General features: G+C 50.3%; 3 protein-coding genes across 3 annotated transcripts; 2 read left to right on the forward strand and 1 right to left on the reverse strand.

Annotated features, from left to right (window-relative positions):
* Positions 1–1,092: 1,092 nt before the first annotated feature.
* On the reverse strand, positions 1,093–5,258 carry LOC119841664 (olfactory receptor 10G6-like). Its single transcript, XM_038369207.1, is given in 2 exon segments — positions 1,093–2,019; positions 5,190–5,258. Coding segments are annotated over 2 exon segments (996 nt in total).
* Positions 5,259–12,044: 6,786 nt separating this feature from the next.
* On the forward strand, positions 12,045–12,977 carry LOC119841665 (olfactory receptor 10G6-like). Its single transcript, XM_038369208.1, has one exon. The coding sequence runs from the start codon at positions 12,048–12,050 to the stop codon at positions 12,975–12,977; it is 930 nt and encodes a 309-aa protein (XP_038225136.1). The 5' UTR covers positions 12,045–12,047.
* Positions 12,978–18,042: 5,065 nt separating this feature from the next.
* LOC119841802 (olfactory receptor 10S1-like) lies at positions 18,043–22,723 on the forward strand. Its single transcript, XM_038369456.1, has 2 exons — positions 18,043–18,954; positions 22,697–22,723. The coding sequence occupies exons 1-2, from the start codon at positions 18,043–18,045 to the stop codon at positions 22,721–22,723; spliced, it is 939 nt and encodes a 312-aa protein (XP_038225384.1).
* The last annotated feature ends 2,387 nt before the right edge of the window (positions 22,724–25,110 follow it).

Consider the following 25,110-nt stretch of genomic DNA (forward strand, 5'->3'; position numbering starts at 1 on the left):
TTGCTCCTCCCCCCCCACAGAGCCTCCCGAATGCTGCGAAACAGCTGACTGCAGCAGCCAGGAGGCACAGAGAGGGAGGGAGGGAGAGTTGCTGATCAGCGGGGCCCGGCAGCAGGTGGGGGTTGGGGACAACTGATACAGGGGCTGCCGATGGATGCTCATCACCCACCAATTTTTCCCTGTAGGTGCTCCAGCCCCAGAGCACCCATGGAGTCGGTGCCTATGTGGAGTCCCACTCCAGTGCCTTCACCACAGACCCTTCCTTTGTTGGGAATCATTGCAGGTTATTTTTCATAACACCGACATGCCTACAGGTCCCCAGCAAGGATTACATGTGTGCTGCACAGAGATAGAGGCCCTAAAGAGAGGACGTTCTAATCGGAGACAAGACAAATCAAGTGCATGTGGTATACCAGGGGTGGGGTAGGGGTGGGGTTTTCAAAGATAAGACCATGTGGTGACGTATGCCGTCATGTTATTTTTATGAGCGGAAGAGCTTGGACAGTTCCAAGGCTGGGCTAATGGAATGGATGGCCCAACGGTCTGATGCCATTTGGCCATTGCTGTGTTCCTAAAGCAAGTCCAACATCTTGGATTCTGCCCCGGGATCCCTTCTTAGATGAGCTTGAAATGTGGCCAGAATGGCTTTTTCTCTGGCTTCTGCAACTGGAGCCTCTCCTCCTCCTCCTCCCAGTCTGTAATGACTTTGGTCTCACAACCCTCAGTGTTAGGCAGTAGGGAAATGACCCGCATGGGAAACTGATGCCAAGTGATTTGCCCAAGGTCATACAGGAGCCTGCGGCAGAGCTGTAAACAATGAACCCAGGAGTCCTGACTCCCAACCCTCCCTGCTCTTACCACCAGACACCACTCCTCTCCAAGAAACAGAAATACAACCCAAGAGTCTCAAGTGCCAATCTGGATGTCTCTACCCACAAGAGAATTGGAATAAACTCCAGTAGCTCCCAGGAACCTGGAGTTCAATCAGTAGCACCCACTTGCCAGTGAGAGAACCCAGGAGTCCTGATGCTAATCTCTAAATCCCTCTCTCCCTGTCCAGTTCCCAGACAGCTCCTGATGGACACAGGACAATCATGGCTCAGGCCCCAGCAGTTTGCTTTCCCCCAGTCTCATCAGGGCAGCTTTCATCTCCTTGCTCCTCAGCATGTAGATGAAGGGGTTCAGGAGTGGGGTCACCATGGTGTAGAATACAGCCTCCACCCTGTCCACAGTGTGCTGGGAACCTGGCCTCAGGTAGATGAAGACCACAGGCACATAGTAGGTCACCACCATGGTGATGTGAGCCCCACAGGTGGAGAAGGCCCGGCGCCTGCCCTCGGCAGAGTGGATACACAGGATGGCTGAGATAATGTTGACACAGGACATCAGGATTAGCAGGAAGCAGGTGAAGGTTAGGAAGCTGATGTCCACAAATGTCACCAGCTCATTGAGCACCATGTCCCCGCAGGCCGGCTTCAGCACAGCCAGGATATCACAGAAGATGTATCTCACCCAGTTCTCCTGGCCATAGGGCAGCTGGAAGGTGACTGCAGTCTCTATCAGTGAGTGCAGGGAACCCCCTAGCCAGGTCCCCGCTACCAGGCACAGCCAGGCTCTGAGGTTCATAATGACGCTGTAGTGCAGTGGCTTGCAGATGGCCAGGAAGCAGTCGTAGGCCATGACCGTATAGAGGAAGCACTTGGTGCAGCCAAGGAAGTGGAAGAACTGGGCCACGCAGTCCTGGAAGGATATGGTCCCACTGCCTGGCAGGAAGCCAGCCAGCACCTGGAGCACCACCACTGAGGAGACTGTCATGTCCAGGAAGGACAAGCGGCACAAGAATCAGTACATGGGCTTGTACAGTCAGGGCTCCCGGGCCACTGCCAGCAGGATGAGCAGGTTCCCGCACAATATCAACAGGTAAAGGAAGAGGAAGTAGAGGAAAAAGGGAACCTGCAGCTCTGGGAGATATGGGAGCTCCACCAGGATGAAATATGTCAGCTGGGATCTGTTCCCACACTACATTCACTTGGTCTGTGTCCTTGAAAGTGTAAGCGGGGTGTTAATGATTAACCAAGGAGAAACAATGGGTGATCTTTGCAGAGGTGTTTGAGCTAAAACTCTCTGCTATGCAGAAGCCACATTTGAACCCCTGTACACCAATCTAGGGGATCCCAATCCCTTCCCATCTCTGGGGATAGAATCCAGATGTTCTGACATCTAGCCTGCCCTGCTCTAATCCAGTAGATCACACTCCCCATCCCTACACGGGCCGAATTCCAGCCCTCACGGAACCCCATAGGCCTCCCCGAGCCAGCTTTGAACCCAGGTAAAGTAACCAGATGTCCCAATTTTATAGAGACAGTCCCGATATTTGCGGCCTTTTCTTATATAGGCTCCTATTTCCCCCCACTCCCGTCTGGGCTCTCAGCTCCCCTGCTTCAGCCCACTAGGCCCTACTCTTCTTCCACATCCAGGAACAGAACCCCAGAGTTAAACAGAGACAGATTCAAATAAGAAACAAAGTTCACATTGATACGTGTGAGAGTGATTAGCCGTGGGAATAGACTCTGAAGGGAAGTAAGGCACGCTCTGACTTTTGCGATCTTCGAGTCAAGATGGCCTTTGTTGAAATAGGTGTTAGTGAGGCATGAGTTATTGGGCTTGACATTCTGTGGTATCCAGGAGGTCAGATTAGATGCTGCTGCTGGTCTCCTCTGGCATTAATCTATCAGTCTATGAATCCGCACATCCGGCCACGGCGTCTGGCCATGCGTCCAAGCTGGGCTGCTATGGCCAGCATGCTAAGCCATTTTCACCTGATCCCTGCCGTGCCCTGAGATCTCCCTTGGCCTTCACCCCTCTACATCTCCCACACCCAACCCTTCACACAGAATGTAGCCTTGTCCCCCACATGAAGCCAACCTCAGGCTGGAAAGGCTTAAGGGGAAACTTGCTTGTGGAGATTAGCCCAGAGTTGCCCACTTCAGGGTCATTGCCCCTGCCTCTGACACAGCTGGTACCAGGCACTGTGGGACACCTGGGTGGAGGGGCCCCAGTGCTGATCCAATCAGGCAGTTTCTCTATTTCTATTAATCATTTTTCTGCTCTATTTAGTTTCTTCTTCAGCTTGGACATGTCCTTTCTCTCTGCAGCTTCTTATAACCTCGCACCCTCTCTGTTCTCTCTCCGCTTTCCCCCCGGTGTATTTCACTCCCCTGGTCACGCACAGCTAGGTCAGTGTTAAACTGTTGACATTGGCTATGTTTTAAAGCACATAATGATGCCCTCCCATTGGCAAACTCCAATGGGCCTTATTAGAATCGTTGTTTGGGGCAAAGTGAAAGAGCTAGCTCATGTATTTCATCAGAGAGGAAAGTCTGTGGCCATGCTAGAATGGGTTGCTCGGGCAGGTTGCATCTGGTGATCACTATGGGCATTACACCGAAGGTCCTGTGTTTGTCTAATGTAATGCAGCAATTCTCACAGAAAACTTCTCTCCCTGATATTCCAGGCCTGGCGTCCCCCTCTGAGCCAGTCTTGAGCCCGGGGCTGTGTGAGACGGTGCTGTATTGCAGAGAGTGGAGTGGATTACTCATTAGGATGTGCGCTCTGCTTGGAGTCAGTGCTGAGCCCAGTGTCCCGGCAAGCTCCAAGGGGGGCATTGTGTTGCTGGAAGGACAGTGCGGGGCTCAGTAGATGGCCCTGTCTTCTCTGAGTCATTGCCAACCCCCATGTCCCAGCATGGCAGCAAGGGGCGCTCTGCTGCAGAGAGTGGTCTTGTGGGGCTCAGCAGGGAGTGTTTGGAAATCTCATGGCACTTTTTGGTCAAAGCAGATATTTTTCCCTTCATTTTCTGGCTAAATTCTAACTTTGTTAATTACGTTCCAGTTACAAGAGGCAGCTCTAATGTAGAGCAGGTCTTACCCCCAGCTGGAGTAACTCGCCAAGGCACCATGGGAGTTATTGCCCCTCTGTCTTCTTACACTGTGAAAATTCACTTTGACTCTTGGTTGTAACGTGTAGACCCCTCAGTGCATGGCTCTCAGACTATACGAGAGCAGGTCTGCTTTCAAAACAGGCCTGGGCAGCAGATGGTTTTCCCATTCCATGGAAGTTTTTGGCATTTTGAAATTGTTCCTTTTATGAATCGGGATGAAAAGTCAAAAAGTTTGTGAGTTAAAAATCTAAAATCTAAAAAAAAAAAATCAGTTTGGGTGAATCAAAAAAATTGTTTTTAGATAATTTCACAATGTTTTATTTCTATGTTAGCCTTTTTTCCCATTTAAACATTTTTAGTGTATATTTTCTGCAATTTCAAAATGAAGTTAAAACCCCCAAACTTTCTGGTTTGACAGGAGGTTTTGACTATCTCTGAAACTTTTCTAGCCAAAAATGTTTTGAGTTGGGTGTTCTACTGAATACAAAACTACTTTGCGAGCAGTTTTCATTTTGCTGAATTGGCATTTTCCAACAAAAAAGTCAAGAACATTTCCCCAGAAAATTTTCATCCAGATCTCCTGTTTCAAAGGTCCTTCTTCCTGGCATCTGGCTGAGCTAAGGCCACCTAGGGCTGGAGTCTGGAGACTTTGAGGGCATGCATCTCACTGGTTCCTTTATGATCCCCCCTCTCCACCCCCCAATTCACTTACACCAGGGAATCTATCCTCACAGCTGTGAGGCAGGGAAGGGTTATTGTCCCCATTTCACAGGGTGAGCACCAGAGACATTAAGTTTGACCTGGGCTCCTAGGATTGGGGCCACCCACCTCCTAGAAGCTAGGTGTGGTACTGCAATCTTTTTTCCGCTCATGACCCTTCCTTCCTCACACTCCCAGCTGGCCAACCCTCTTGCCAGGTCTTCAGTGGCTCAGCCCTCCAGCCAAGTCACACAGTTGAAAAACAGACCTGCTCCAGAGTAGCAAAGAGTCCATCAAACCGTCTGCCTTCACCCTGGGCTTCAGCCCGGATGCTGGGCCTTTTAAATCCCACCCTTGGCTCAGTCTTCTAAAAGAGACTTGTCCAATGTTGGGGCTTAGGCCCCTTTGTCAGTGGCCAGTGGAGGAACCCACCACGCCGGGTTCCAGCCCAGGGACGCTGTTCCCAGCCACCATGTACTGCTCCCTTTAATTAGTGGCAGCTGCTTCCCAGGGCCTCTTCTCGCCTGCTCCCTTCCCCTCCATTTGTTACCTTCGTATTACAGTTCTCAGGTCTTCTCACTCGCAGGGCCAGCAAATGCAACCAGAGCAGAGCCCCCATCCGTGGGCACCAATGATACTGCCAAGAATGACCTTGAGCGGATCACTGCGGACTACGTGGCTCTGGGAAGAAGGATAAAGGAGTTGGAGGCGCAAGTGGTGTTCTCGTCCATCCTCCCCGTGGAAGGAAAAGGCCTGGGTAGGGACCGTCGAATCGTGGAGGTCAACGAATGGCTACGCAGGTGGTGTCGGAGAGAAGGCTTTGGATTCTTTGACCATGGGATGGTGTTCCATGAAGGAGGAGTGCTGGGCAGAGACGGGCTCCATCTTACGAAGAGAGGGAAGAACATCTTTGCCAGCAGGCTGGCTAACCTAGTGAGGAGGGCTTTAAACTAGGTTCACCGGGGGAAGGAGACCAAAGCCCTGAGGTAAGTGGGAAAGCGGGATACCGGGAGGAAGCACAGGCAGGAATGTCTGTGAGGGGAGGGCTCCTGCCTCATACTGGGAATGAGGGGCGATCAACAGGTTATCTCAAGTGCTTATATACAAATGCACAAAGCCTTGGAAACAAGCAGGGAGAACTGGAGGTCCTGGTGATGTCAAGGAATTATGACGTGATTGGAATAACAGAGACTTGGTGGGATAACTCACATGACTGGAGTACAGTCATGGATGGTTATAAACTGTTCAGGAAGGACAGGCAGGGCAGAAAAGGTGGGGGAGTAGCACTGTATGTAAGGGAGCAGTATGACTGCTCAGAGCTCCGGTACGAAACTGTGGAAAAACCTGAGTGTCTCTGGATTAAGTTTAGAAGTGTGTGCAACAAGAGTGATGTCATGGTGGGAGTCTGCTATAGACCACCGGACCAGGGGGATGAGGTGGATGAGGCTTTCTTCCGGCAACTCACGGAAGCTACTAGATCGCATGCCCTGATTCTCATGGGTGACTTTAATTTTCCTGATATCTGCTGGGAGAGCAATACAGCGGTGCATAGACAATCCAGGAAGTTTTTGGAAAGCGTAGGGGACAATTTCCTGGTGCAAGTGCTAGGGGAGCCAACTAGGGGGAGCGCTTTTCTTGACCTGCTGCTCACAAACCGGGTAGAATTAGTGGGGGAAGCAAAAGTGGATGGGAATCTGGGAGGCAGTGACCATGAGTTGGTTGAGTTCAGGATCCTGACGCAGGGAAGAAAGGTAAGCAGCAGGATACGGACCCTGGACTTCAGGAAAGCAGACTTTGACTCCCTCAGGGAACAGATGGCCAGGATCCCCTGGGGGACTAACATGAAAGGGAAGGGAGTCCAGGAGAGCTGGCTGTATTTCAAGGAATCCCTGTTGAGGTTACAGGGACAAACCATCCCGATGAGTCGAAAGAATAGTAAATATGGCAGGCGACCAGCTTGGCTTAATGGTGAAATCCTAGCGGATCTTAAACATAAAAAAGAAGCTTACAAGAAGTGGAAGGTTGGACATATGACCAGGGAAGAGTATAAAAATATTGCTCGGGCATGTAGGAAAGATATCAGGAGGGCCAAATCGCACCTGGAGCTGCAGCTAGCAAGAGATGTCAAGAGTAACAAGAAGGGTTTCTTCAGGTATGTTGGCAACAAGAAGAAGCCAAGGAAAGTGTGGGCCCCTTACTGAATGAGGGAGGCAAGCTAGTGACAGAGGATGTGGAAAAAGCTAATGTACTCAATGCTTTTTTTGCCTCTGTTTTCACTAACAAGGTCAGCTCCCAGACTGCTGTGCTGGGCATCACAAAATGGGGAAGAGATGGCCAGCCCTCTGTAGAGATAGAGGTGGTTAGGGACTATTTAGAAAAGCTGGACGTGCACAAGTCCATGGGGCCGGACGAATTGCATCCGAGAGTGCTGAAGGAATTGGCGGCTGTGATTGCAGAGCCCTTGGCCATTATCTTTGAAAACTCGTGGCGAACGGGGGAAGTCCCGGATGACTGGAAAAAGGCTAATGTAGTGCCCATCTTTAAAAAAGGGAAGAAGGAGGATCCTGGGAACTACAGGCCAGTCAGCCTCACCTCAGTCCCTGGAAAAATCATGGAGCAGGTCCTCAAAGAATCAATCCTGAAGCACTTAGAGGAGAGGAAAGTGATCAGGAACAGTCAGCATGGATTCACCAAGGGAAGGTCATGCCTGACTAATCTAATCGCCTTTTATGATGAGATTACTGGTTCTGTGGATGAAGGGAAAGCAGTGGATGTATTGTTTCTTGACTTTAGCAAAGCTTTTGACACGGTCCCCACAGCATTCTTGTCAGCAAGTTAAGGAAGTATGGGCCGGATGAATGCACTATAAGGTGGGTAGAAAGCTGGCTAGATTGTCGGGCTCAACGGGTAGTGATCAATGGCTCCATGTCTAGTTGGCAGCCGGTGTCAAGTGGAGTGCCCCAGGGGTCGGTCCTGGGGCCCGTTTTGTTCAATATCTTCATAAATGATCTGGAGGATGGTGTGGATTGCACTCTCAGCAAATTTGCGGATGATACTAAACTGGGAGGAGTGGTAGATACGCTGGAGGGGAGGGATAGGATACAGAAGGACCTAGACAAATTGGAGGATTGGGCCAAAAGAAATCTAATGAGGTTCAATAAGGATAAGTGCAGGGTCCTGCACTTAGGATGGAAGAATCCAATGCACCGCTACAGACTAGGGACCGAATGGCTCGGCAGCAGTTCTGCGGAAAAGGACCTAGGGGTGACAGTGGACGAGAAGCTGGATATGAGTCAGCAGTGTGCCCTTGTTGCCAAGAAGGCCAATGGCATTTTGGGATGTATAAGTAGGGGCATAGCGAGCAGATCGAGGGACGTGATCATTCCCCTCTATTCGACACTGGTGAGGCCTCATCTGGAGTACTGTGTCCAGTTTTGGGCCCCACACTACAAGAAGGATGTGGATAAATTGGAAAGAGTACAGCGAAGGGCAACAAAAATGATTAGGGGTCTAGAGCACATGACTTATGAGGAGAGGCTGAGGGAGCTGGGATTGTTTAGTCTGCAGAAGAGAAGAATGAGGGGGGATTTGATAGCTGCTTTCAACTACCTGAAAGGGGGTTTCAAAGAGGATGGCTCTAGACTGTTCTCAATGGTAGCAGAAGACAGAACGAGGAGTAATGGTCTCAAGTTGCAATGGGGGAGGTTTAGATTGGATATTAGGAAAAACTTTTTCACTAAGAGGGTGGTGAAACACTGGAATGCGTTACCTAGGGAGGTGGTAGAATCTCCTTCCTTAGAGGTTTTTAAGGTCAGGCTTGACAAAGCCCTGGCTAGGATGATTTAACTGGGACTTGGTCCTGCTTTGAGCAGGGGGTTGGACTAGATGACCTTCTGGGGTCCCTTCCAACCCTGATATTCTATGATTCTATGATCCTCGACCCTCTGATCCCAGCTGGGAACTGACCCACAAAGGCCCTGCTGCTCCCTTTATCTGAGTCCATGGGCTGGGATTGGCTGCTTCTGTGCAGCTTTTCTAGGCAGGAATTGAGGACCTAGCAGGAGGCCATGAAGACTTGGTACATCCCGGCATGGTTCATGACTCCCTTAGGCCCCTTTGAAGTTCCCAGTGATCACCCACAGAGCCTACAGGCAAACTGGGAAGTGAGTCTTGGCCTCCTGAGTCACAGCTAGCCCACAGTAAACCATTTACACAGGGTAACAGTGAGTTCGATTGGTCCTACAAAGACCAGGAGCGATGCTATGTGTCCTTGAGTGCCATCTACCTGCACTTTGTCTGATAACACACAATTGACATGCAGAGAGACAAGGCAGGGGAGGGAATATCTTTTGTTGGACCAACTTCTGTTGGTGAAAAAAAGAGACAAGCTGTCTAGCTACCCAGAGCTCATTTCCAGGTCTGGGAGAGGTATGCAGCTACAACAATGCAAACATCCACATACAGACAGAGATGCTCCATTTACAGAGCACTCTTGTAACACAGCCAGCCGTTTTGTCTCCCGCATGAGCATCTTTTGCAGGTGCAAATGTCGCTGTCCATTTGTAAAAAACCCTGGCCCATGAGAAGGTCATGCAAGCCTGTATCAAAAGCCTTACTAAAGTCTAAGTATACCATAGGCACCACTTCCCCCCATCCACAAGGCTTGCTACCCTGTCAAAGAAAGCTATCAGGTTGGTTTGACATGATTTGTTCTTGACAAATCCAAGCGGACTATTACTTATCACCTTATTATCTTCTAGATGTTTGCAAATTGATTCCTTAATTATTTCCTCCATTATCTTTCCTGGTACAGAAGTTAAGCTGACTGGTCTGTAATTCCCTGGGCTGCCCATAAAAGCTTTATAAGTGGTGGTTGCTGGTTTCATTCTTGCTGGAAACAAGGGGGGAGGAGTGGCCATTTTGGAAAAGGGCAGCTCATCTGAGAGAAGCTGTTTTTTCACCTCCCTTGAGAGCTAAGGGGTGTGACACCATTTTGAAAGATGGAAATTCTTTGTGAGTGCTTCTAAAGGAGATTTTATATGCTGGCAGATAAAACGGCAGTTATGAAAAATAGCCAAAATTACCATTATATATATATAATATATATATATGTATATATATATACAGAGAGAGAGAGAGAGAGAGGGAACTCAGAGGAAAGGAAGTGGAAACCTAGATTGTGGGGGGACAGGGACAAGAGGGAAAGGAAACACTGTGCATGTGTAGACAGAAAAAAGAGAAATGCAAGAAGAAGTGGAACTGGTGTGTGTGTGGAGAGGAATGTGGGGTGCAGGTGGGAAGGAACTGGTGGGTGGGTGTGAACGTGGGGTGGAGGAGGGAGGGGAAACTGATGTATGTGTGTACAGGTGAATGTGGGGTGCAGGAGGGGGGTGGAACAGGTGTGTATTTGTGTAGGAGAATGTGGAGTGTAGTAGGGAAGGGGATATTAGGGGGGTGTGTATGTGAGAGGATCCCTGCAATACTGAGGCCCTGCCCACTCTCTGCAGCACAGCTCCCCATAGCAATGCAACAGGGCATTGGGTGCAGCACTGACTGCTAGTGGACAGCTCCCTGTACTGAGTGCCCTCCCCCACTTCTCTGAAGAACAGCACCCCCTGGCATCATATTGGAGTATTGCAGTCAGTGCTAATTCAGAGAGGAGAGCACCCCACAACAGACTCACCACCCTGGTTCCTGCAACACAGCACCCCGTAATGCCATCTTCGGTTCAGAACGGACTTGCAGGGGAGAACAACCCCTGCTGATCTCCCTCATCCCATTGCATGAAACAAAGCGCCCCCTAGTGCCATTCTGGAGCATGGGGGTCAGCACTTATTGGGAGGGGAGAGCACCCCCTACTGAGCCGTACCCCACACCCTGCAGTCCCACACGGGGCCATTCTTTTAAGATCCATGGTCTCCTTTAACAGCTAAGTCAATGCTCTGTCGCCTCCATTTTTGCCCCAAACGCCATTTCTAATGATGACCATTGGGGTTTGCCGATGGGGGACCTCATTACTTGCTTGAAAATACAGCAAATGTCGACAATTTAATATGAGTGGCACTGGGGGGAGAGAAATACACGAGGGGGAAGAGGCAAGAGCACAGAGACAAGTGCAGGAGGGACGCCAGGTTAAAAGAAGCTGCAGAGAGAAAGGACACACCAGAGCTGAGGGCAAAATTAAACAGAGTGGAGCAACGATGCATAGAAATGGAGAAACTGCCAGAGACGATCAGCCGTGGGACCCACCTAGCTCAGTCTCCCATCATGAAAGGCAAGTTCACAAACTCTGCAGCTAGCAACTCTGGAATGATCTCCCATAGGGGACATTTACTGCGAGTCCCTGCCTGTTTGGGGCTGGCATCACACTGGAGCCAAAGCCAGCTCCTGTGTGAAATGTTTGATTGGGGAGATTTAAGGGAGATCTCAGAGCAAGGAAGACAGCAAATGGGAGCTGCTTGAAGACCAAGCCACGCACCCCAGCTGGAACACACTCCAGGTAACTGTATCCAGAGGGGCAGCTGCAGGACGGGTCTGTCACCTGTTTCAGTCTCTCTCTCTGCTGCTCTTCCTCACTATGGGGCCAGGTCCCTAGCTGGTGAAAATTCCCATTTCCCATGGCAAGTGAGTCCTTCATGCCACAGAACAGCCACTCGCTCCTTGATGGTGGCCTGAACTGGCAACATCAGGGGAAGAGCAAAAACCTCTGCAGGGGGCAGTTCCAGTATTGACTTTCCAGAGCTTTTTTTTCCTATCCCAGGTCACTTAGAAGTTGAGTTTGACCCCAAAGTGGGAAGTTTTATCCCCTTCTGATCTGTGGAGCACCCCGGTTGAAATCCACACCTGCGCAGTGGAGCCAGCATGAGGACTAGACACCAAAGTCCTCAGATGGGGGCTTTAGAAGGACTTCCTTTTGTCAAGTGTGGGCTGCAGGGGGTTAGAAGATGAGGAGGGGACACTAGGAGCAGGACTCCTGGGTTGTAGGGTTGTAACCCCAGCCCTGGGAAGGGAATGGGGTCCAGTGGGTAAGATTGGGGGTGGGGTGGGGCTTCTGGATTATTTTCACAGCTCTGGGTGGTGAGCGAGATATAAGGGGTGAGGAGGGGATGTGAGTCAGGTCTCCTGGGTTATATTTCCAGCTCTGGGAGGTAAGTGGAGTCCACGGGGTTAGAGCAAGGGCATTTGGTTGCCAGGACTCCTGAGTTCAGGTCCCAGCTCTTGGAGTTGAGCAGGATCTAGTGGGATAGAGCAGAGGGGGAGAGGCTGAGAGTCAGGACTTTTGGGCTTGATTCTTCCCCTGGAACAGGAGTGAATCTTGTCCCAAATGTCCCTGCAAAAATCATCCACTGCTTCTCTGCTCATTAATCATTAACACCCGGGTTCACCTTCAGGGACACAGACCAAGTGAATGGAGTGTGGGAACCAATCCCAGCTGACGCATTTCATCCTGGTGGGGCTTCCATTCCCCCCAGAGCTGTGGGTTCCCTTGTTCCTCTTCCTCCTCATCTACTTGTTGATGCTCTGTGGGAACCTGCTCATATTGCTGGCAGTGGCCTGGGAGCACCAGCTGCACAAGCCCATGTACTGGTTCCTCTGCCATTTGTCCTTCCTGGACATGATGGTCTCCTCAGTGGTGGTACCCAAGGTGGTGGCCAGCTTCCTGCTGGGTGGCGGGGCCATCTCCTTCCAGGGCTGTGTGGCCCAGCTCTTCTTCTTCCACTTCCTTGGCTGTACCGAGTGCTTCCTCTATACCGTCATGGCCTATGACTGCTTCCTGGCCATTTGCAAGCCACTGCAGTACAATGTCATTATGAACCACAAAGTCTGCTTGTGCCTGGCAGTAGTGACCTGGTTAGGAGGCTCCCTGCACTCCACCATACAGACTGCACTCAACTTCCAGCTGCCCTATGGCCAAGGGAACAGGGTGGGATACATCTTCTGTGATATCCCAGCTGTTCTAAAGCTGGCCTGCGGGGACACGGTGCTCAACGAACTGGTGACATTTGTGGACATCGGTTTCCTGGCCTTAACATGCTTCCTGCTGATCCTGACATCCTATGTCTACATCATCTCGGTGATCCTGAGGATCCACTCGGCCGAGGGCAGGCGCTGGGCCTTCTCCACCTGCATGGCTCATGTCGCCATGATGGTGATCTACTATGTGCCTGGGTTATTCATCTACCTGAGGCGAGGATCCTGGCACCCACTGGATGGTGTGGTGGTTGTATTCTACACCACGTTGACCCCGCTCCTGAACCCCCTCATCTACACGCTGAGGAACAAGGAGATGAAGGATGCCCTGATGAGACTGGGGGGCAGGAAACTGCCGGGGCCCTGAGCTATGATTATCCTGCTTCTAACAGGAGCTTCCTGAGAACTGGCCAGGGAGAGAGGGACTTGGAGACAGAAGTCAGGCCTCCCCTGTTCTGCCTCTGTTCTGTGGGGGAGCTGGGGTCAGTGGCTTGGAGTAGGAACAGCTGAAAGTCCATTGCTCATTCTCCCCAATCTTCACTCACTTTCACCAGGTTGGGGCAGAGGGTTGGGGTGTGGACTCTGGGCTGGAGGGGGTCGAGGGGTTAGGTGTGTGTGGGGGGGTCTGGGCTGGGGCAGGGGGTTGGGGTTCAGGGGAGGTGCAGGCTTTGGCTGGGGGTACAGGCTCTGTGGTGAGGCCAGGGATATGGAGTTAGGGGTGCAGGAGGGGGCTCGGGGCTGGGGCAGAGGGTTGGAGCACAGGAGGTTGAGGGGTGCAGGCTCAAGGCAGTGCTTACCTTTGGTAGCTCCTGGTCAGCAGCGCAGAGGAGTTAAGGCAGGCTCCCTGACTGCCCTGGCTCTGCATGACCCAGAAGTGAACAGCACATCCCTGTGGCTGCTGGGCAGGGGGGCCAGCTCTACACACTGTCCATGCCTGCAGGCCCTGCCCCCACAGCTCCCATTGGCTGCAGTTCCCTGTTTCCAGCCAATGAGAGCAGAGGAGTTGGCGCTTGGGGTAGGGTGTAGGAGCACCATGCAGAGAACCCCTGGCCTTGGCCACCCCTGCACCTAGGAGCCAGACATGCTGCCACTTCCAGGAGCCACACAGAGCCAGGGCAGACAGGGAGCCTGCCTTAGCTCCTATATGCCACCGGACTTTTAGTGGCCTAAAATCTCCTGGATTGGCTTTAGTCGCCTTGGGGAGATAGAGCCCGATTCCAGGAGACACCCGGCCACACCAGGAGGGTTGGCAACCCTAGCTGTACTTGATGCTGTGAGAAGGTAGTGGGGTTTACCAGGTTAGATTGGGGGGCAGCAGCTGTGAATCCTCCTGTAATCTATCCCTAGAGTCTGAAGGGAAGTGGGTCTAAGGGTAAGAGTGGAGTGGGGAGGGGACTGGAGGGTCCAGACACCTAACGGGATGACAGGGGATCTTAACCCCCAAAATAGGCAATCGAATCAACTGATTGCATACAATGACATTGTGCAAAAACGTATACAGGTAGGGTCTTGTATGAAAGCTTGTAGTGGTCTGAACTCGATGGTCAAGCTGAGGTATGAACACAGACTGTGGTTATGAAACTCTGTCTTATGCTCATGACTGGTACTACAAATCCCAACTCCACCCAGCAGGGAGCGGCGGGGAGGGGTCCTCCCAAGCCTGTGGTGTACACAACACAAAGCCAGCTAGGGGCTGTCAAGGCTGATTCCCCATTCTGGCACTTTGGAGCCTGCAAGGACTCCAAACATTAGTATTTGCCACTCCAGGCTAGTAATGCTGCCACCACCCAAATGAAAACACTGCCTTTTGCCAATTGTAGCAGGATGGTCACCCTGCTCTGGCCCTGAAGGGGTTAAAGTCCAGCCTTGGGAGAGGGCTGGGGCTGAGAGCCAAGAAGGAGAGGCTGGGAGGCAGCCAATCAGGGCCAGGCTGGGCCCTATAAAAGACCTGCTGGGCCAGATGGTAGGGAGTTGCTCTCCAGCCTTGGAGGGAGAAGGGTCTGACTGCCTGGGAGCAGAGGGTACCTGAGGCTGAGCAGTGCTGGGGAAAGGCAAGAGGAGCTGGGGACCTCCAGCCTGGCAACTCCCCAGGCTGAGGTCCTGGTAAAGGCCTAAGGAGGTACTAGGACTCCAGAGAGGCAGCCTGGGGATAGGTAGAGGCAGCTGGTCCAACCCCTTTGCAAGTGATGGGTGGCCATTGCAGGTGGCAGTCTGCCCCAGTGAGAGGGGGCTAGATGATGACTGGCAGTAGCCACTGAGGCAAGGTGGGTAGAGAGGGTTGGGGGTTCCCCTGGGAGGGGAGACCCAGTGTGTGGGGGTACTGCTGGGGACAGAACCCTGAGGTAAGGGGCACTGGGGTCTGGGAGGGACATGGGGGGGGGGGGGGAGGCCTTGAGGCAGGAGAGACCCGGCCAGCAGGGGCGCTCCATACTGTAATAGAGCTAATTCCTGAGGCAACCAGCAGGAGGCGCTGCACCAGTGACTATCAATTGGCTATACCAATCCAGAAAAAACCTCCCTTGGGATGTTTTTTTTTTCCTGAGGCCCCTCAGCTTTTCCACCCCTCCCTGGGGACAGCTGAGAAAGAAAACAAAAAGGGGAAGCTCAGCTGTTGTATCAGCTGATTAATGTATGCACAGCCTCTTTACCTCCTAAAACACAGAAATCTAATCGTGTTCTTAAAAAAGGTAAATTTTATTGAAAAAAGAAAAAAAACACATCTTAAAACTCAGCTGTTAGGGATTGAACTCCAAAAAATGACTTTCTTGGGGTCCAGCTTAAAGGTAACAAGCAAACACAACAAAAAAAGCACCTGGGATTAGCACAGAGGAATCCACAAGCCCAAAATGAAGAATTAAATCTAATCACATCTAACTAGACATTCCTGATCTACTTGCATATTTGGGGTTTCAAATGAGTAGTTTCTAGGTATGATGCTGATGATTTTTATACCTGGCCCAAACCTTATGGCATGTTGCTGCCTTGTCTGCTTCTGCCCAAGAGACAAAAGACCCCAACACCCAGAAGTTTTTCCCAATTTGAAAGGGTACAGCTTCCCTATTGGTCCCCTGGTCAGGTGCCAACTTATTTTAAGTGTACTTTTTAACCCTTTACAGGTAAGGCAATTGGAGAACAGCTACTAAGAAGGATTTTATAGCTAACGGACTGGTTGGAGAGTTACACAAGGGTGCTACTCCCCCTTATTTATCACAGGGGCCCATTGGAGTTAATGGGGAAACACTGAAACTGAAAGGAAACTCTCTCTCTCTCTCTCTCACACACACACATGCCCCTATAAAACCCCCCAGGAACATGCGGTCCAGGCAGAGGGGGACATAAAATGGAGGCTTCTGGAATTGTTGTAAAATGCCATCGAGTTTCTGGCCAGATGGGACCATCAGCACAGCCAGTCTGCCCATCTGTATCTCGCAGGCCACCAACCCCACCCAGCATCCTCCCACTAAATGAAATTAGACCAAGACATTACATCCACAGGCAGAAAACAGGAGTGACTGAGGTGCACCATTTCCTGGGGTGGAGGGTCCCTGCACTGATGGGGGTTTGATTTAGTGAGACATATCCAGGTGACCCTGGCAAGTGATTGCAACCCCCACATCCTCCCCCCACACACATGGCAAAGGAAGGCCAGAAAACCCCACCGTCACTGCCTGGCGGGAAATTCCTTCCCAGACCCCATAAAGTGAATGTGGCAAGAGCCATTTATCTCGGGTGCTCTCATCGGCCAGCTCTGCGGCTGCCCTGGTTCAGAGGTGCTGCTATGACTCCAGAGGTGCTGATGGGGGTCTGGCCACATTGACACCAATGGAGCTCTGGCGGATTTACACTAGCAGGGGTTACCCACTGTTACTCTAGCAATGGGCTTCCCCCAGCCTTAGCTTGGCTGCTGCCCTGCAGTCCCAACTCAGAGCCCCCTGTGATCTGAGCCCTGGGATTCTCCCCACAGTGCCTGGCCTGTTTGAGCGATGCCCTGCCGGGTTTTCACCACGAGATCATGCTCCATGAAGACTCATCCCAGTAAAGCTCTGGAAGCTGCCAGAGGCACGTTAATAGGATCTTTGTGTAGCTAGCAGCCACGCAGCCCTGGGTAGCGAACGTCAGGCACTGAGCGAAGAATCCCGATGGGATGCCTGCTCTCCCCTGCTGACAGGGCCTGGGAACAGGACACCTGGAGCGAGGCTTTGCCTGGATTTGCGTCAGACAGTTAGCTCCCAGGAGTGTGGTGAGCAGTGTACCCAAAGGTGAAAATATCATTCAAAACTTGGCTGACTCAGGCACTTTGCCACAGCAGAGACAACGAAGCGGCTGTTCCTCATCCCGGTCCCGTGACAGTGGTGAGTGTGTCTGAGCTGGGGAATGGCTTTTCTTTAGGGACAGAGGGACTGCCAGACTAGGTTAACCCAAGGTCCATCCAGCCCAGGCTCTGATCTGAGGCTCTGGTACCAGCTCTTTCATAGGACCACACGGTACAAGAAACCCTACAGAGGGCAGCTAAGAGTTCACCTGCCTCTAGTGGGTCCTTTCTCCCTAACCTCTCCCAGTTTGGGATCACCTCATTCCCTGATCAGGAGAGGATACCCCCCTTCCTGCTTTGTACAACCCCCTGATTTCATGCTGGCTGTCATCTGTGCAGGCACTCTGGACGTTGACTTTCCTGCGTGGGCAAGTGTTGGAACTGGAACTGAAATCATGCAATAGACACACGGGCCAACAGGGTCAGCTTCCAGCATTGTTCAGTGGTTTGTGACACTCAGCATCTCTCCAGCATGCCCTTCCTGCATCCAGCAGGCTGATGATGGGTGACAAGAGGAGAACCAGGCTAGATAGATAATGTGCAAGAGACAAGATTGGTGTGTATAGGATAGATTATCTATCTATCTATCTATCTATCTATAGTGATTGGTCAGGAGGTGACAGACTGGTAATCAGGCTATTTATCTACCTACATTAGCAGGACATTGTTCACAGATGATGTGAGAAGAGACAAGATGAGAGGAAGGACAGTCCAGCAGTGAAGTCACTAGCCATGGATCTGAAAAACCTGAGTTTAAATCTCCTGCTCTGATGCGGACTTCCTGTGTGTCTTTGAGCTGTTCTGTGCCTCAGCTCATAGGCTATAAATCCAGGGATGCTAAACCCTGGGAGAGGCATTTTGAGGAAAAAATACATTTAAAAGTCTGAGGCTCTCACATGTAACAGTCATGGGGTCTAGATAGTTACCGGAGGGGATGAATAATCGCTGTGCTTTGACGAGGGGCCGGTGGGAGACTAGTGTGAAAGGACCTCTGAGTTATGGTGGCATGCTACTCCATTGAACTGTGTGGGAGAGAGAGACAGACAGACACATACTGAGGTAACTTCTGCTCTGATTCGCGCTGCTGTAGCTACTGTTGCTCTGCATAGGGGGGAAGCAGATGGAGCCAGGAAACCAAACGCCAGTGACAGAATTCATCCTGGAGGGTCTCCCAAACACCAGGGAGCTTCCCTCTCTCTTCTTCCTCCTCTTCCTCCTGCTCTACCTGCTCACCCTGCTGGGCAACACCCTCACCCTGCTGACTGTGCTCTGCGATCCTCGACTCCATGCCCTGCCCATGTACTGCTTCCTTGGCCACCTCTCCTTCCTCGACGCCTGCCTCTCCTCCGTCACCGTGCCCAAGGTCCTGGCTGGCTTGGTGGGGCCCGGTGGCAGGGCCATCTCCTTTGGCGGCTGCGTGGCGCAGCTCTACGCCTTCCATTTTCTGTGCAGCACTGAGTGCTTCCTCTATACGGTAATGGCTTATGACCGCTTCCTGGCCATCTGCCACCCCCTGCGCTACAGCATGGTGATGAGCAGAAAGACCTGCCTGTGGCTGGCAGCCGGCACTTGGCTCACCGGCTCAATCCATGCCATGATCCAGGCCTTCCTGACCTTTCGCCTGCCCTACTGTGGCCCCAATCACGTGGAATACTTCGTCTGTGACATCCCTGCCATGCTGAAGCTGGCCTGCGCCGACACAGCCGCCAATCAAGTCGTCATTCTGGCCAACATTGGGGCAGTGGTGGCCAGCTGCTTCCTGCTCATCTGCGTTTCTTATACCTACATAGCCTCCGCCATCCTGAAGATCCGCACGGCCCAAGGGAGGCATCGGGCGTTCTCCACCTGCAGCGCCCACCTCACCCTGGTGCTGCTGTACTATGGGCCCCCAGTCTTCATATACCTGCATCCCTCTTCGAGTCAAGCATCCGACGGGGTAGTGGCTGTATTCTATACTGCAGTCACCCCTCTGCTGAACCCCTTTATATACACCCTGAGGAACAAGGAGATGAAAAAGGCCTTGAGGAAACTGGTTTGTGGACAAACATTTTCTCTGCATAAGATAGATCCAAATCCTGGGAGACTTGCAAAGAAACCTAAGGACACAAGATTCCCATCTCCCATGAGTGCAGGGTTCTCCTAGACCCTTATGGTAGCCCAGCCAAAATTTCTCTTCTATCTGGCCACTTTAGTAGGTTGTCTTCTTCAATGCCATTCATTCCCTGAGGCTAGCAAAAGCTCTCCAGTCAGCATCTAGATTATTGTTCACAGTCTGAGCTCAATAGTGGTAGTTTTTCAAGGTGGAGGAGTCAATAAGGAGGTGTCTCAGGCTCCTGAACTCTCCCAGCTGAGTTTCCCTGTAACAGTGTAAACCAGTGGAGGATCTAATCGCCGCGTACACATAATCACAGCCCCGGGTCTGCCCCCACCCAGCCATTTGTGGGCTGACATAACTCGTCAGAGAAAGGCAGGCCATGATTCAAACCATTCACTTGACAAGCCATCACAGTCCCCTTGCTGTGTCTCATGGGCATGGAGATGGACTAGTTCAGCGTCTAGCATTGTGCTGGGATTGACACAGCCATGGAAATTAACTATCCCAAATCTCTGTTATTGCAGAATTAAGGGTGCCCTGTGCATGGCGAGTGGCTGCACTGAATCCTGCATTAATCAACTTTTTGGACAGTTAATGTTGTTTTTTCTGCTTCCCTTGGGGTTGTTGGGAGGCTAAATCCATGATAGATTTGTGAGTTGCTCAGACATGTCATCAGTGGGGTGGGGTGAGATGAGTCGGATCAACTCAGCGTCACTTTGCTGTACTCTGAATAAAGGGACCTGAGTGCTGAGATGTGGAGTAGAAGTGAGTTTCCTCAGGGAACTGGATGAAGTGCTCTCCCAGGGCTGGATCAGCCAAGTGGAACAGGTGTTGGAAGGAATCCCAACAACCAGAGACCCTGGTTTTATTGCTCATTACAATAATTTTGTAACATAATGTGGTGCCGACTAAATTTCTTTAGTCCTATGCCTGCAGAGATGTTAAAAGTGACCGCTTCATTGCAAGTGACAGGGTTCAGAGTAGCAGCTGTGTTAGTCTGTATCAGCAAAAAGAAAAGGAAGACTTGTGGCATCTTAGAGACTAACAAATTTGTTAGTCTCTAAGGTGCCACAAGTCCTCCTGTTCTTTTTTCATTGCAAGTGGTCTCCAACAACATGTGTGAACCCCTTATGATAAAGTATCTCATACAACATATGACCTGAAGAGAAGTGACAGTCTGACCATTTTAACTATTGCTGCAGCTGTGTTATCTTCCTTAGGGTTTTATTCTTTTACTTATTTCGGATGTATCTGGAAAATAGCAATAATAAAACTTCAGATCATTGAAATCAATGGGAGGATCTGGGCCAAAGTTCTTTGTATTTAGCTGTGACATTCTGGTTTCCTCCTCCAGAAGTGGGCAAGAGCTCTGTCTAGCTCAAAAGCTTGTCCCCTCCACCGACAGAAGTTGCCCCAATGAAAGGTGTTCTCTGACCCACCTTTTCTCTCTCAGATCCTGGGGCCACCATGGATACGACACTGCAAACAATATCTCGTCTATTGATCGAGCTCCCTTATTTTGTCTCACTCATACGAAAAGTATTGAAAACTAGCTATAATAATGACTGCAGTACATTTCTTCCCCATGGAATCCTGTCTTATATTTATTGGATACTGAATGTTAAGAAAAACGGATACTTTTTTTCAGTAGAAAGTCTGTGCAATACTTTAAACAGTATTTCCAGTTGTAGCCTGATTCTTTGTAATGATTAATCATAGCTGGATTGATTGCCAGTCCTGAGGATTTTTCACCCAAAGACTTTAAACTGCTTGGAAAATGTTAACTATATAACCCACCTGTGAGGTACCTTATTGACTTTTGAAGGGTAGCCACCTCTGAGGTGGGACACTGTGGCCGTTTTACAGTGCACTATAACGGCACATTACAGTAGAGGAAGAAGAGCCCTGTACCATGTTCAAACCAAAAGAGTGAACAGAAGAAGGCAGAATGAGACAAACTGAGTCTGAGTTTGGGCTGGACACCAGCTCTAAGGAAAAGTGACAAGGCCACTAGTAGCAGAGAGTTGGTTTCAAGTTTAACCCAAAAGAGGGAAATTCCCCGTGCATCATGTCCCCTAGCACCACACTGGGGCATTGAGGTCAGCACCGACTTCGAGGGGCCAGCGCCCCCTACTGAACCTCCACCTCACTCCCTGCAGCACACCATCACACTGGGACTCAGAGCCATTCCCCAGCAGGGTCAGCACCAGGAGCGGGAAGGGAGTTCAGAATCACTGCCCCATTTGACACTTGGCACCTCCGACAAGCAATACAACAGGGCTGGGAGCTGGTGCCCAATGTCTCAGTGTTTCCACTAGTATGTGCCCTGGGAGTGGGGTGGGCCACTGCCAGATATTTTTACTGAGCCAATCGAATAGCCCCTTTGCGCTAATGACCCTCGGCCATTAGTGGACTGGAGCCAGTGCCCCATATGCCATTCCCATATTCACTAGCTCGGGGCCAGATTGGAGCTGGGGTGGCACCCCTTAATGGGGAAAGGCCCCATATCCTATTCCTAACCCTCTGAGCCAGCTAGACCCCTTGGCCTTGGTCCAGATCAGAGCCAGCTGCCCCTAGAGTAGAGAAGCCTCATATCCCATTCCCCACCCTGCACCACCACCCAAGCCAGCCCGTCTCCCTGCTCTAGGACCGGATTGGAGCTGGTGCCCCCAAGAGGGGGAAGGCCCCGTATCCCATTTCCAGACCACCCATGAGCCATCTGGCTGTCACAGGGTGTTTAACTGTGATGTGCCACTCTGTACTTGTCTTTAGCATCCATTTGTGAGGGATTTTTGTGGAGAAATTCTCCATGGAACCCGGGTCCATTTCATTAGCCGGAGTAAATCAGTGGAGTCCCACTGAACTCAACCGGTCTTGGACTGATTTACCCCAGGTGGGGATCTGGTGTTAGATGTCTGCTTCTGCTTGTTACATTGTAATTGTTCTCCAGGGATTTTTGGCCTTGCTAATGTCTCACCTTGGCTTAGCTCCCCTCTGCACACAGCCGGGTTTCATTTAGCTACAATTCCCTTCTCTTTCCAAACATACACTCACTATTTGCCAACATTTCTGTTGTGGCTAACAAGCCCCATAGGGACATTAATTCAAAGCTCTCCCTAATTAGCCCTGGGGATTACACACTTTGCAAGCAGGGAGCAAAGGCAACAATTAAAAAGTCAAAGCAGGGAGGAACTGCAAGTTTTTTAACGAGCCTCAATGGGAACCAGAAATCACGTGGTAACATTTTGACCAAGCAACAGGAAAACACACTGCACAGCTCCTTAAAACTCTAGTTACAGCTGTGCAGCTTTGCGGATCTGTCTGCTTCACAGCCAGCGGCGGGCCAGAGCCTCAGCAGCCATATTTTGGCTACTCTGATTTACACCAGCTGGGGATCTGGCACCACTGAGTTTATTGTAACAACATCAATTCACCCAGCTACAGGTCTGGCCCATTGACTCCAATGGTACTAGGCCGATTTCCAGCCACTGGTCATCTGGCCCCTGTCTATTCTGGGCCCTTAATTCTAAATTACCTGTTCTGTTCATTCCCTCTGGGGCACCTGGGATCGCCACTGTCAGCAGACAGGACACTGGCAAGATGGACCTTTGGTTTGACCCAGTATGGCCATTCTTACGTTCTTATGTACTTTTTATGAAGACAAAACTGTTTTGTGTAGAAGGATAAAGTGTCTCACACAAAATAAGAAGTGAGGTGACAGACTGTCCATTTTTACTATTGCTGCAACTACTGGGGTTACATTCCTTAGGGCTGTGGTTCTCAGCCAGGGGTACACGGGGGCAGGCAGAGGTCTTCCAGGGGGTATATCAACTGAAATGTCAGTACACTATTTATATTCCAATTGATTTGTTTTATGGTTAAAAATGAAAAAGTCAGCCCTTTTTCAGCAACACTTGTGTGTTTTTATGTCTGATTTTGTAAGCAAGTTGTTTTTAAGGGAGGTGAAACTTTGGGGTACACAAGACAAATCAGACTCCTGAAAGGGGTACAATAGTCTGGAAAGGTGGAGAGCCACTGCCTGAGGGCTTTATGCTATTACTTTTCTCCATAGTCTCAGCACCTCCCATATAAAAAAAACAGGAGGGGTGATACTAAATGAGAACAAGGACACTGCTGATCGGAGCCAAGGTGTCCCTCGGGAAAGCAGGCCACTAATAACAATGAGACTCACGTCTTAGATCTCCCAGGCTCCGGCCTTGTGTTTTAACCACAAGGTTGCTATTAGCACCCCATCTGCTCTGGACAAAGCTGAACACCCGGATGCAATTCCTTCCCCGCAGGTTAGTTTTATACAATGAATGATAGGGACTGACACCTTCTGAAACAGGGAGTTTAAGGCCAAAAGGGACCCTTAGATCATCTGGTCTCATCACCCATGTCACACAGGCTGGAGAATTTCTCTCAGTAGCCCCTGTATTAATCTCAATAATTTGTGCATGGCTAAAACATCTTCCTGAAGAGCCTCCAGTGTGGATCTGAAGACTTCAAGAGATGGGAAATCTACCACGTCCCTTGATAGTTGAGTCCAATAGTTAATCGCCTTCACTGTTAAAACAAAACTGTAGGTCTTATTTCTGAGCTTGGAAGGATCAGATTTTTATTGGTAAATGTTAGTAAACATCAATTTCCCCATGCACACACACAAACCAATGAACAAATATTTCTATCCATAAAAACTGAAATTTACCGATAGACAAAAGTAAGGAAAATTCTGCCTGAGAACTTACTATAGTTTAATTTAAGGATATTGATCTTTTATATTTTCACATGCGATGTTGACCCTCCCACTACTAATTTTGTACAAATAGATAAAATAATTTTAAAAATGCTTAAAAATAACCATGGACAGGATCCATCAAAACTGAATTCTGCCAAGCCTACTTATTTCACATTTGTCTGTCTGTAACGTCCAGCTATTGTTTCTCATCCTGCCTTTCTCTGCAAGAACATAGGAAAACAACTTGGCCTGGGGGACAGAGCTTCAGTGCAGACAGTTAATGGGTTTTATCATTATTGGCAGTAGTGCTGAGGGGGTGTAGACACCCAAACACACAGTCTAGTCTCTTCCCTAAAGAACCGACAATCTATGGGTGACTCCCTGACTCTGCTACTAATGGCTGTATGAACTTGGGCAAGTCCTTTCTGCTTTCTATGCATCTGTTTTCCCTCCCACTTCTGGTCTGCTTTTCCCTGCTGCATAAGTAATCTCTTGGGGGTAGTGAGCCTTTGTCACTATCTGTTTTTAAAGCACCCATCAGGCTCCCTATGGAGGCATAAGAACATAAGAACAGCCATAATGGGTCAGACCAAAGGTCCATCTAGCCCAGTATCGTGTCTTCCGACAGCGGCCAGTGCCAGGTGCCCCAGAGGGAATGAACAGAACAGGGAATCATCACATGATCCATCCCCTGTCACTCATTCCCAGCTTCTGGGAAACAGAGGCTAGGGATCAGAGTAGCAGCCGTGTTAGTCTGTATTCGCAAAAAAGAAAAGGAGTACTTGTGGCACCTTAGAGACTAACAAATTTATTAGTCTCTAAGGTGCCACAAGTACTCCTTTTCTTTTTTTCTTAGAGGCTAGGGACACTTCCATGCCCATCCTGGGTAGGGTGACCAGATGTCCCGATTTTATAGGGACAGTCCCCGTACTTGGGGCTTTTTCTTATATAGGCTCCTATTACCCCCACCCTCTGTCCCAATTTTTCACACTTGCTATCTGGTCACCCTAATCCTGACTAATCCTCCATAAGGCCCTTAGGCGCTTGTTGAAATAATCACAGTACGGCACTAGCCTATTTTGGAGATGGGACACTAGGGCCCAGCAGATCCTCCAAGCCATTCTCAGGCTAAACCTTAGGGTAAAACCAGGCCCCTTCTCCATATCCCTTACCCTCTGCTGCCCCTTATTGGCTATTCCAGTCCAACCACTTACAGCTGTGTCAATCTGCATTTCACTGAAATTCTGTTTGCATTCACTTCCCCTCATCTTTTTGTGGGTTTTTTTTACGTTCCTGATATATTTCTTTGCCTGACAGTGAGATAGGTTGATGTTTCGTCTTGTACTCTCATGGGC

The sequence above is a fragment of the Dermochelys coriacea genome, chromosome 13 (assembly GCF_009764565.3).
Source record: "Dermochelys coriacea isolate rDerCor1 chromosome 13, rDerCor1.pri.v4, whole genome shotgun sequence".
NCBI classification, from domain to species: Eukaryota; Metazoa; Chordata; order Testudines; family Dermochelyidae; genus Dermochelys; species Dermochelys coriacea.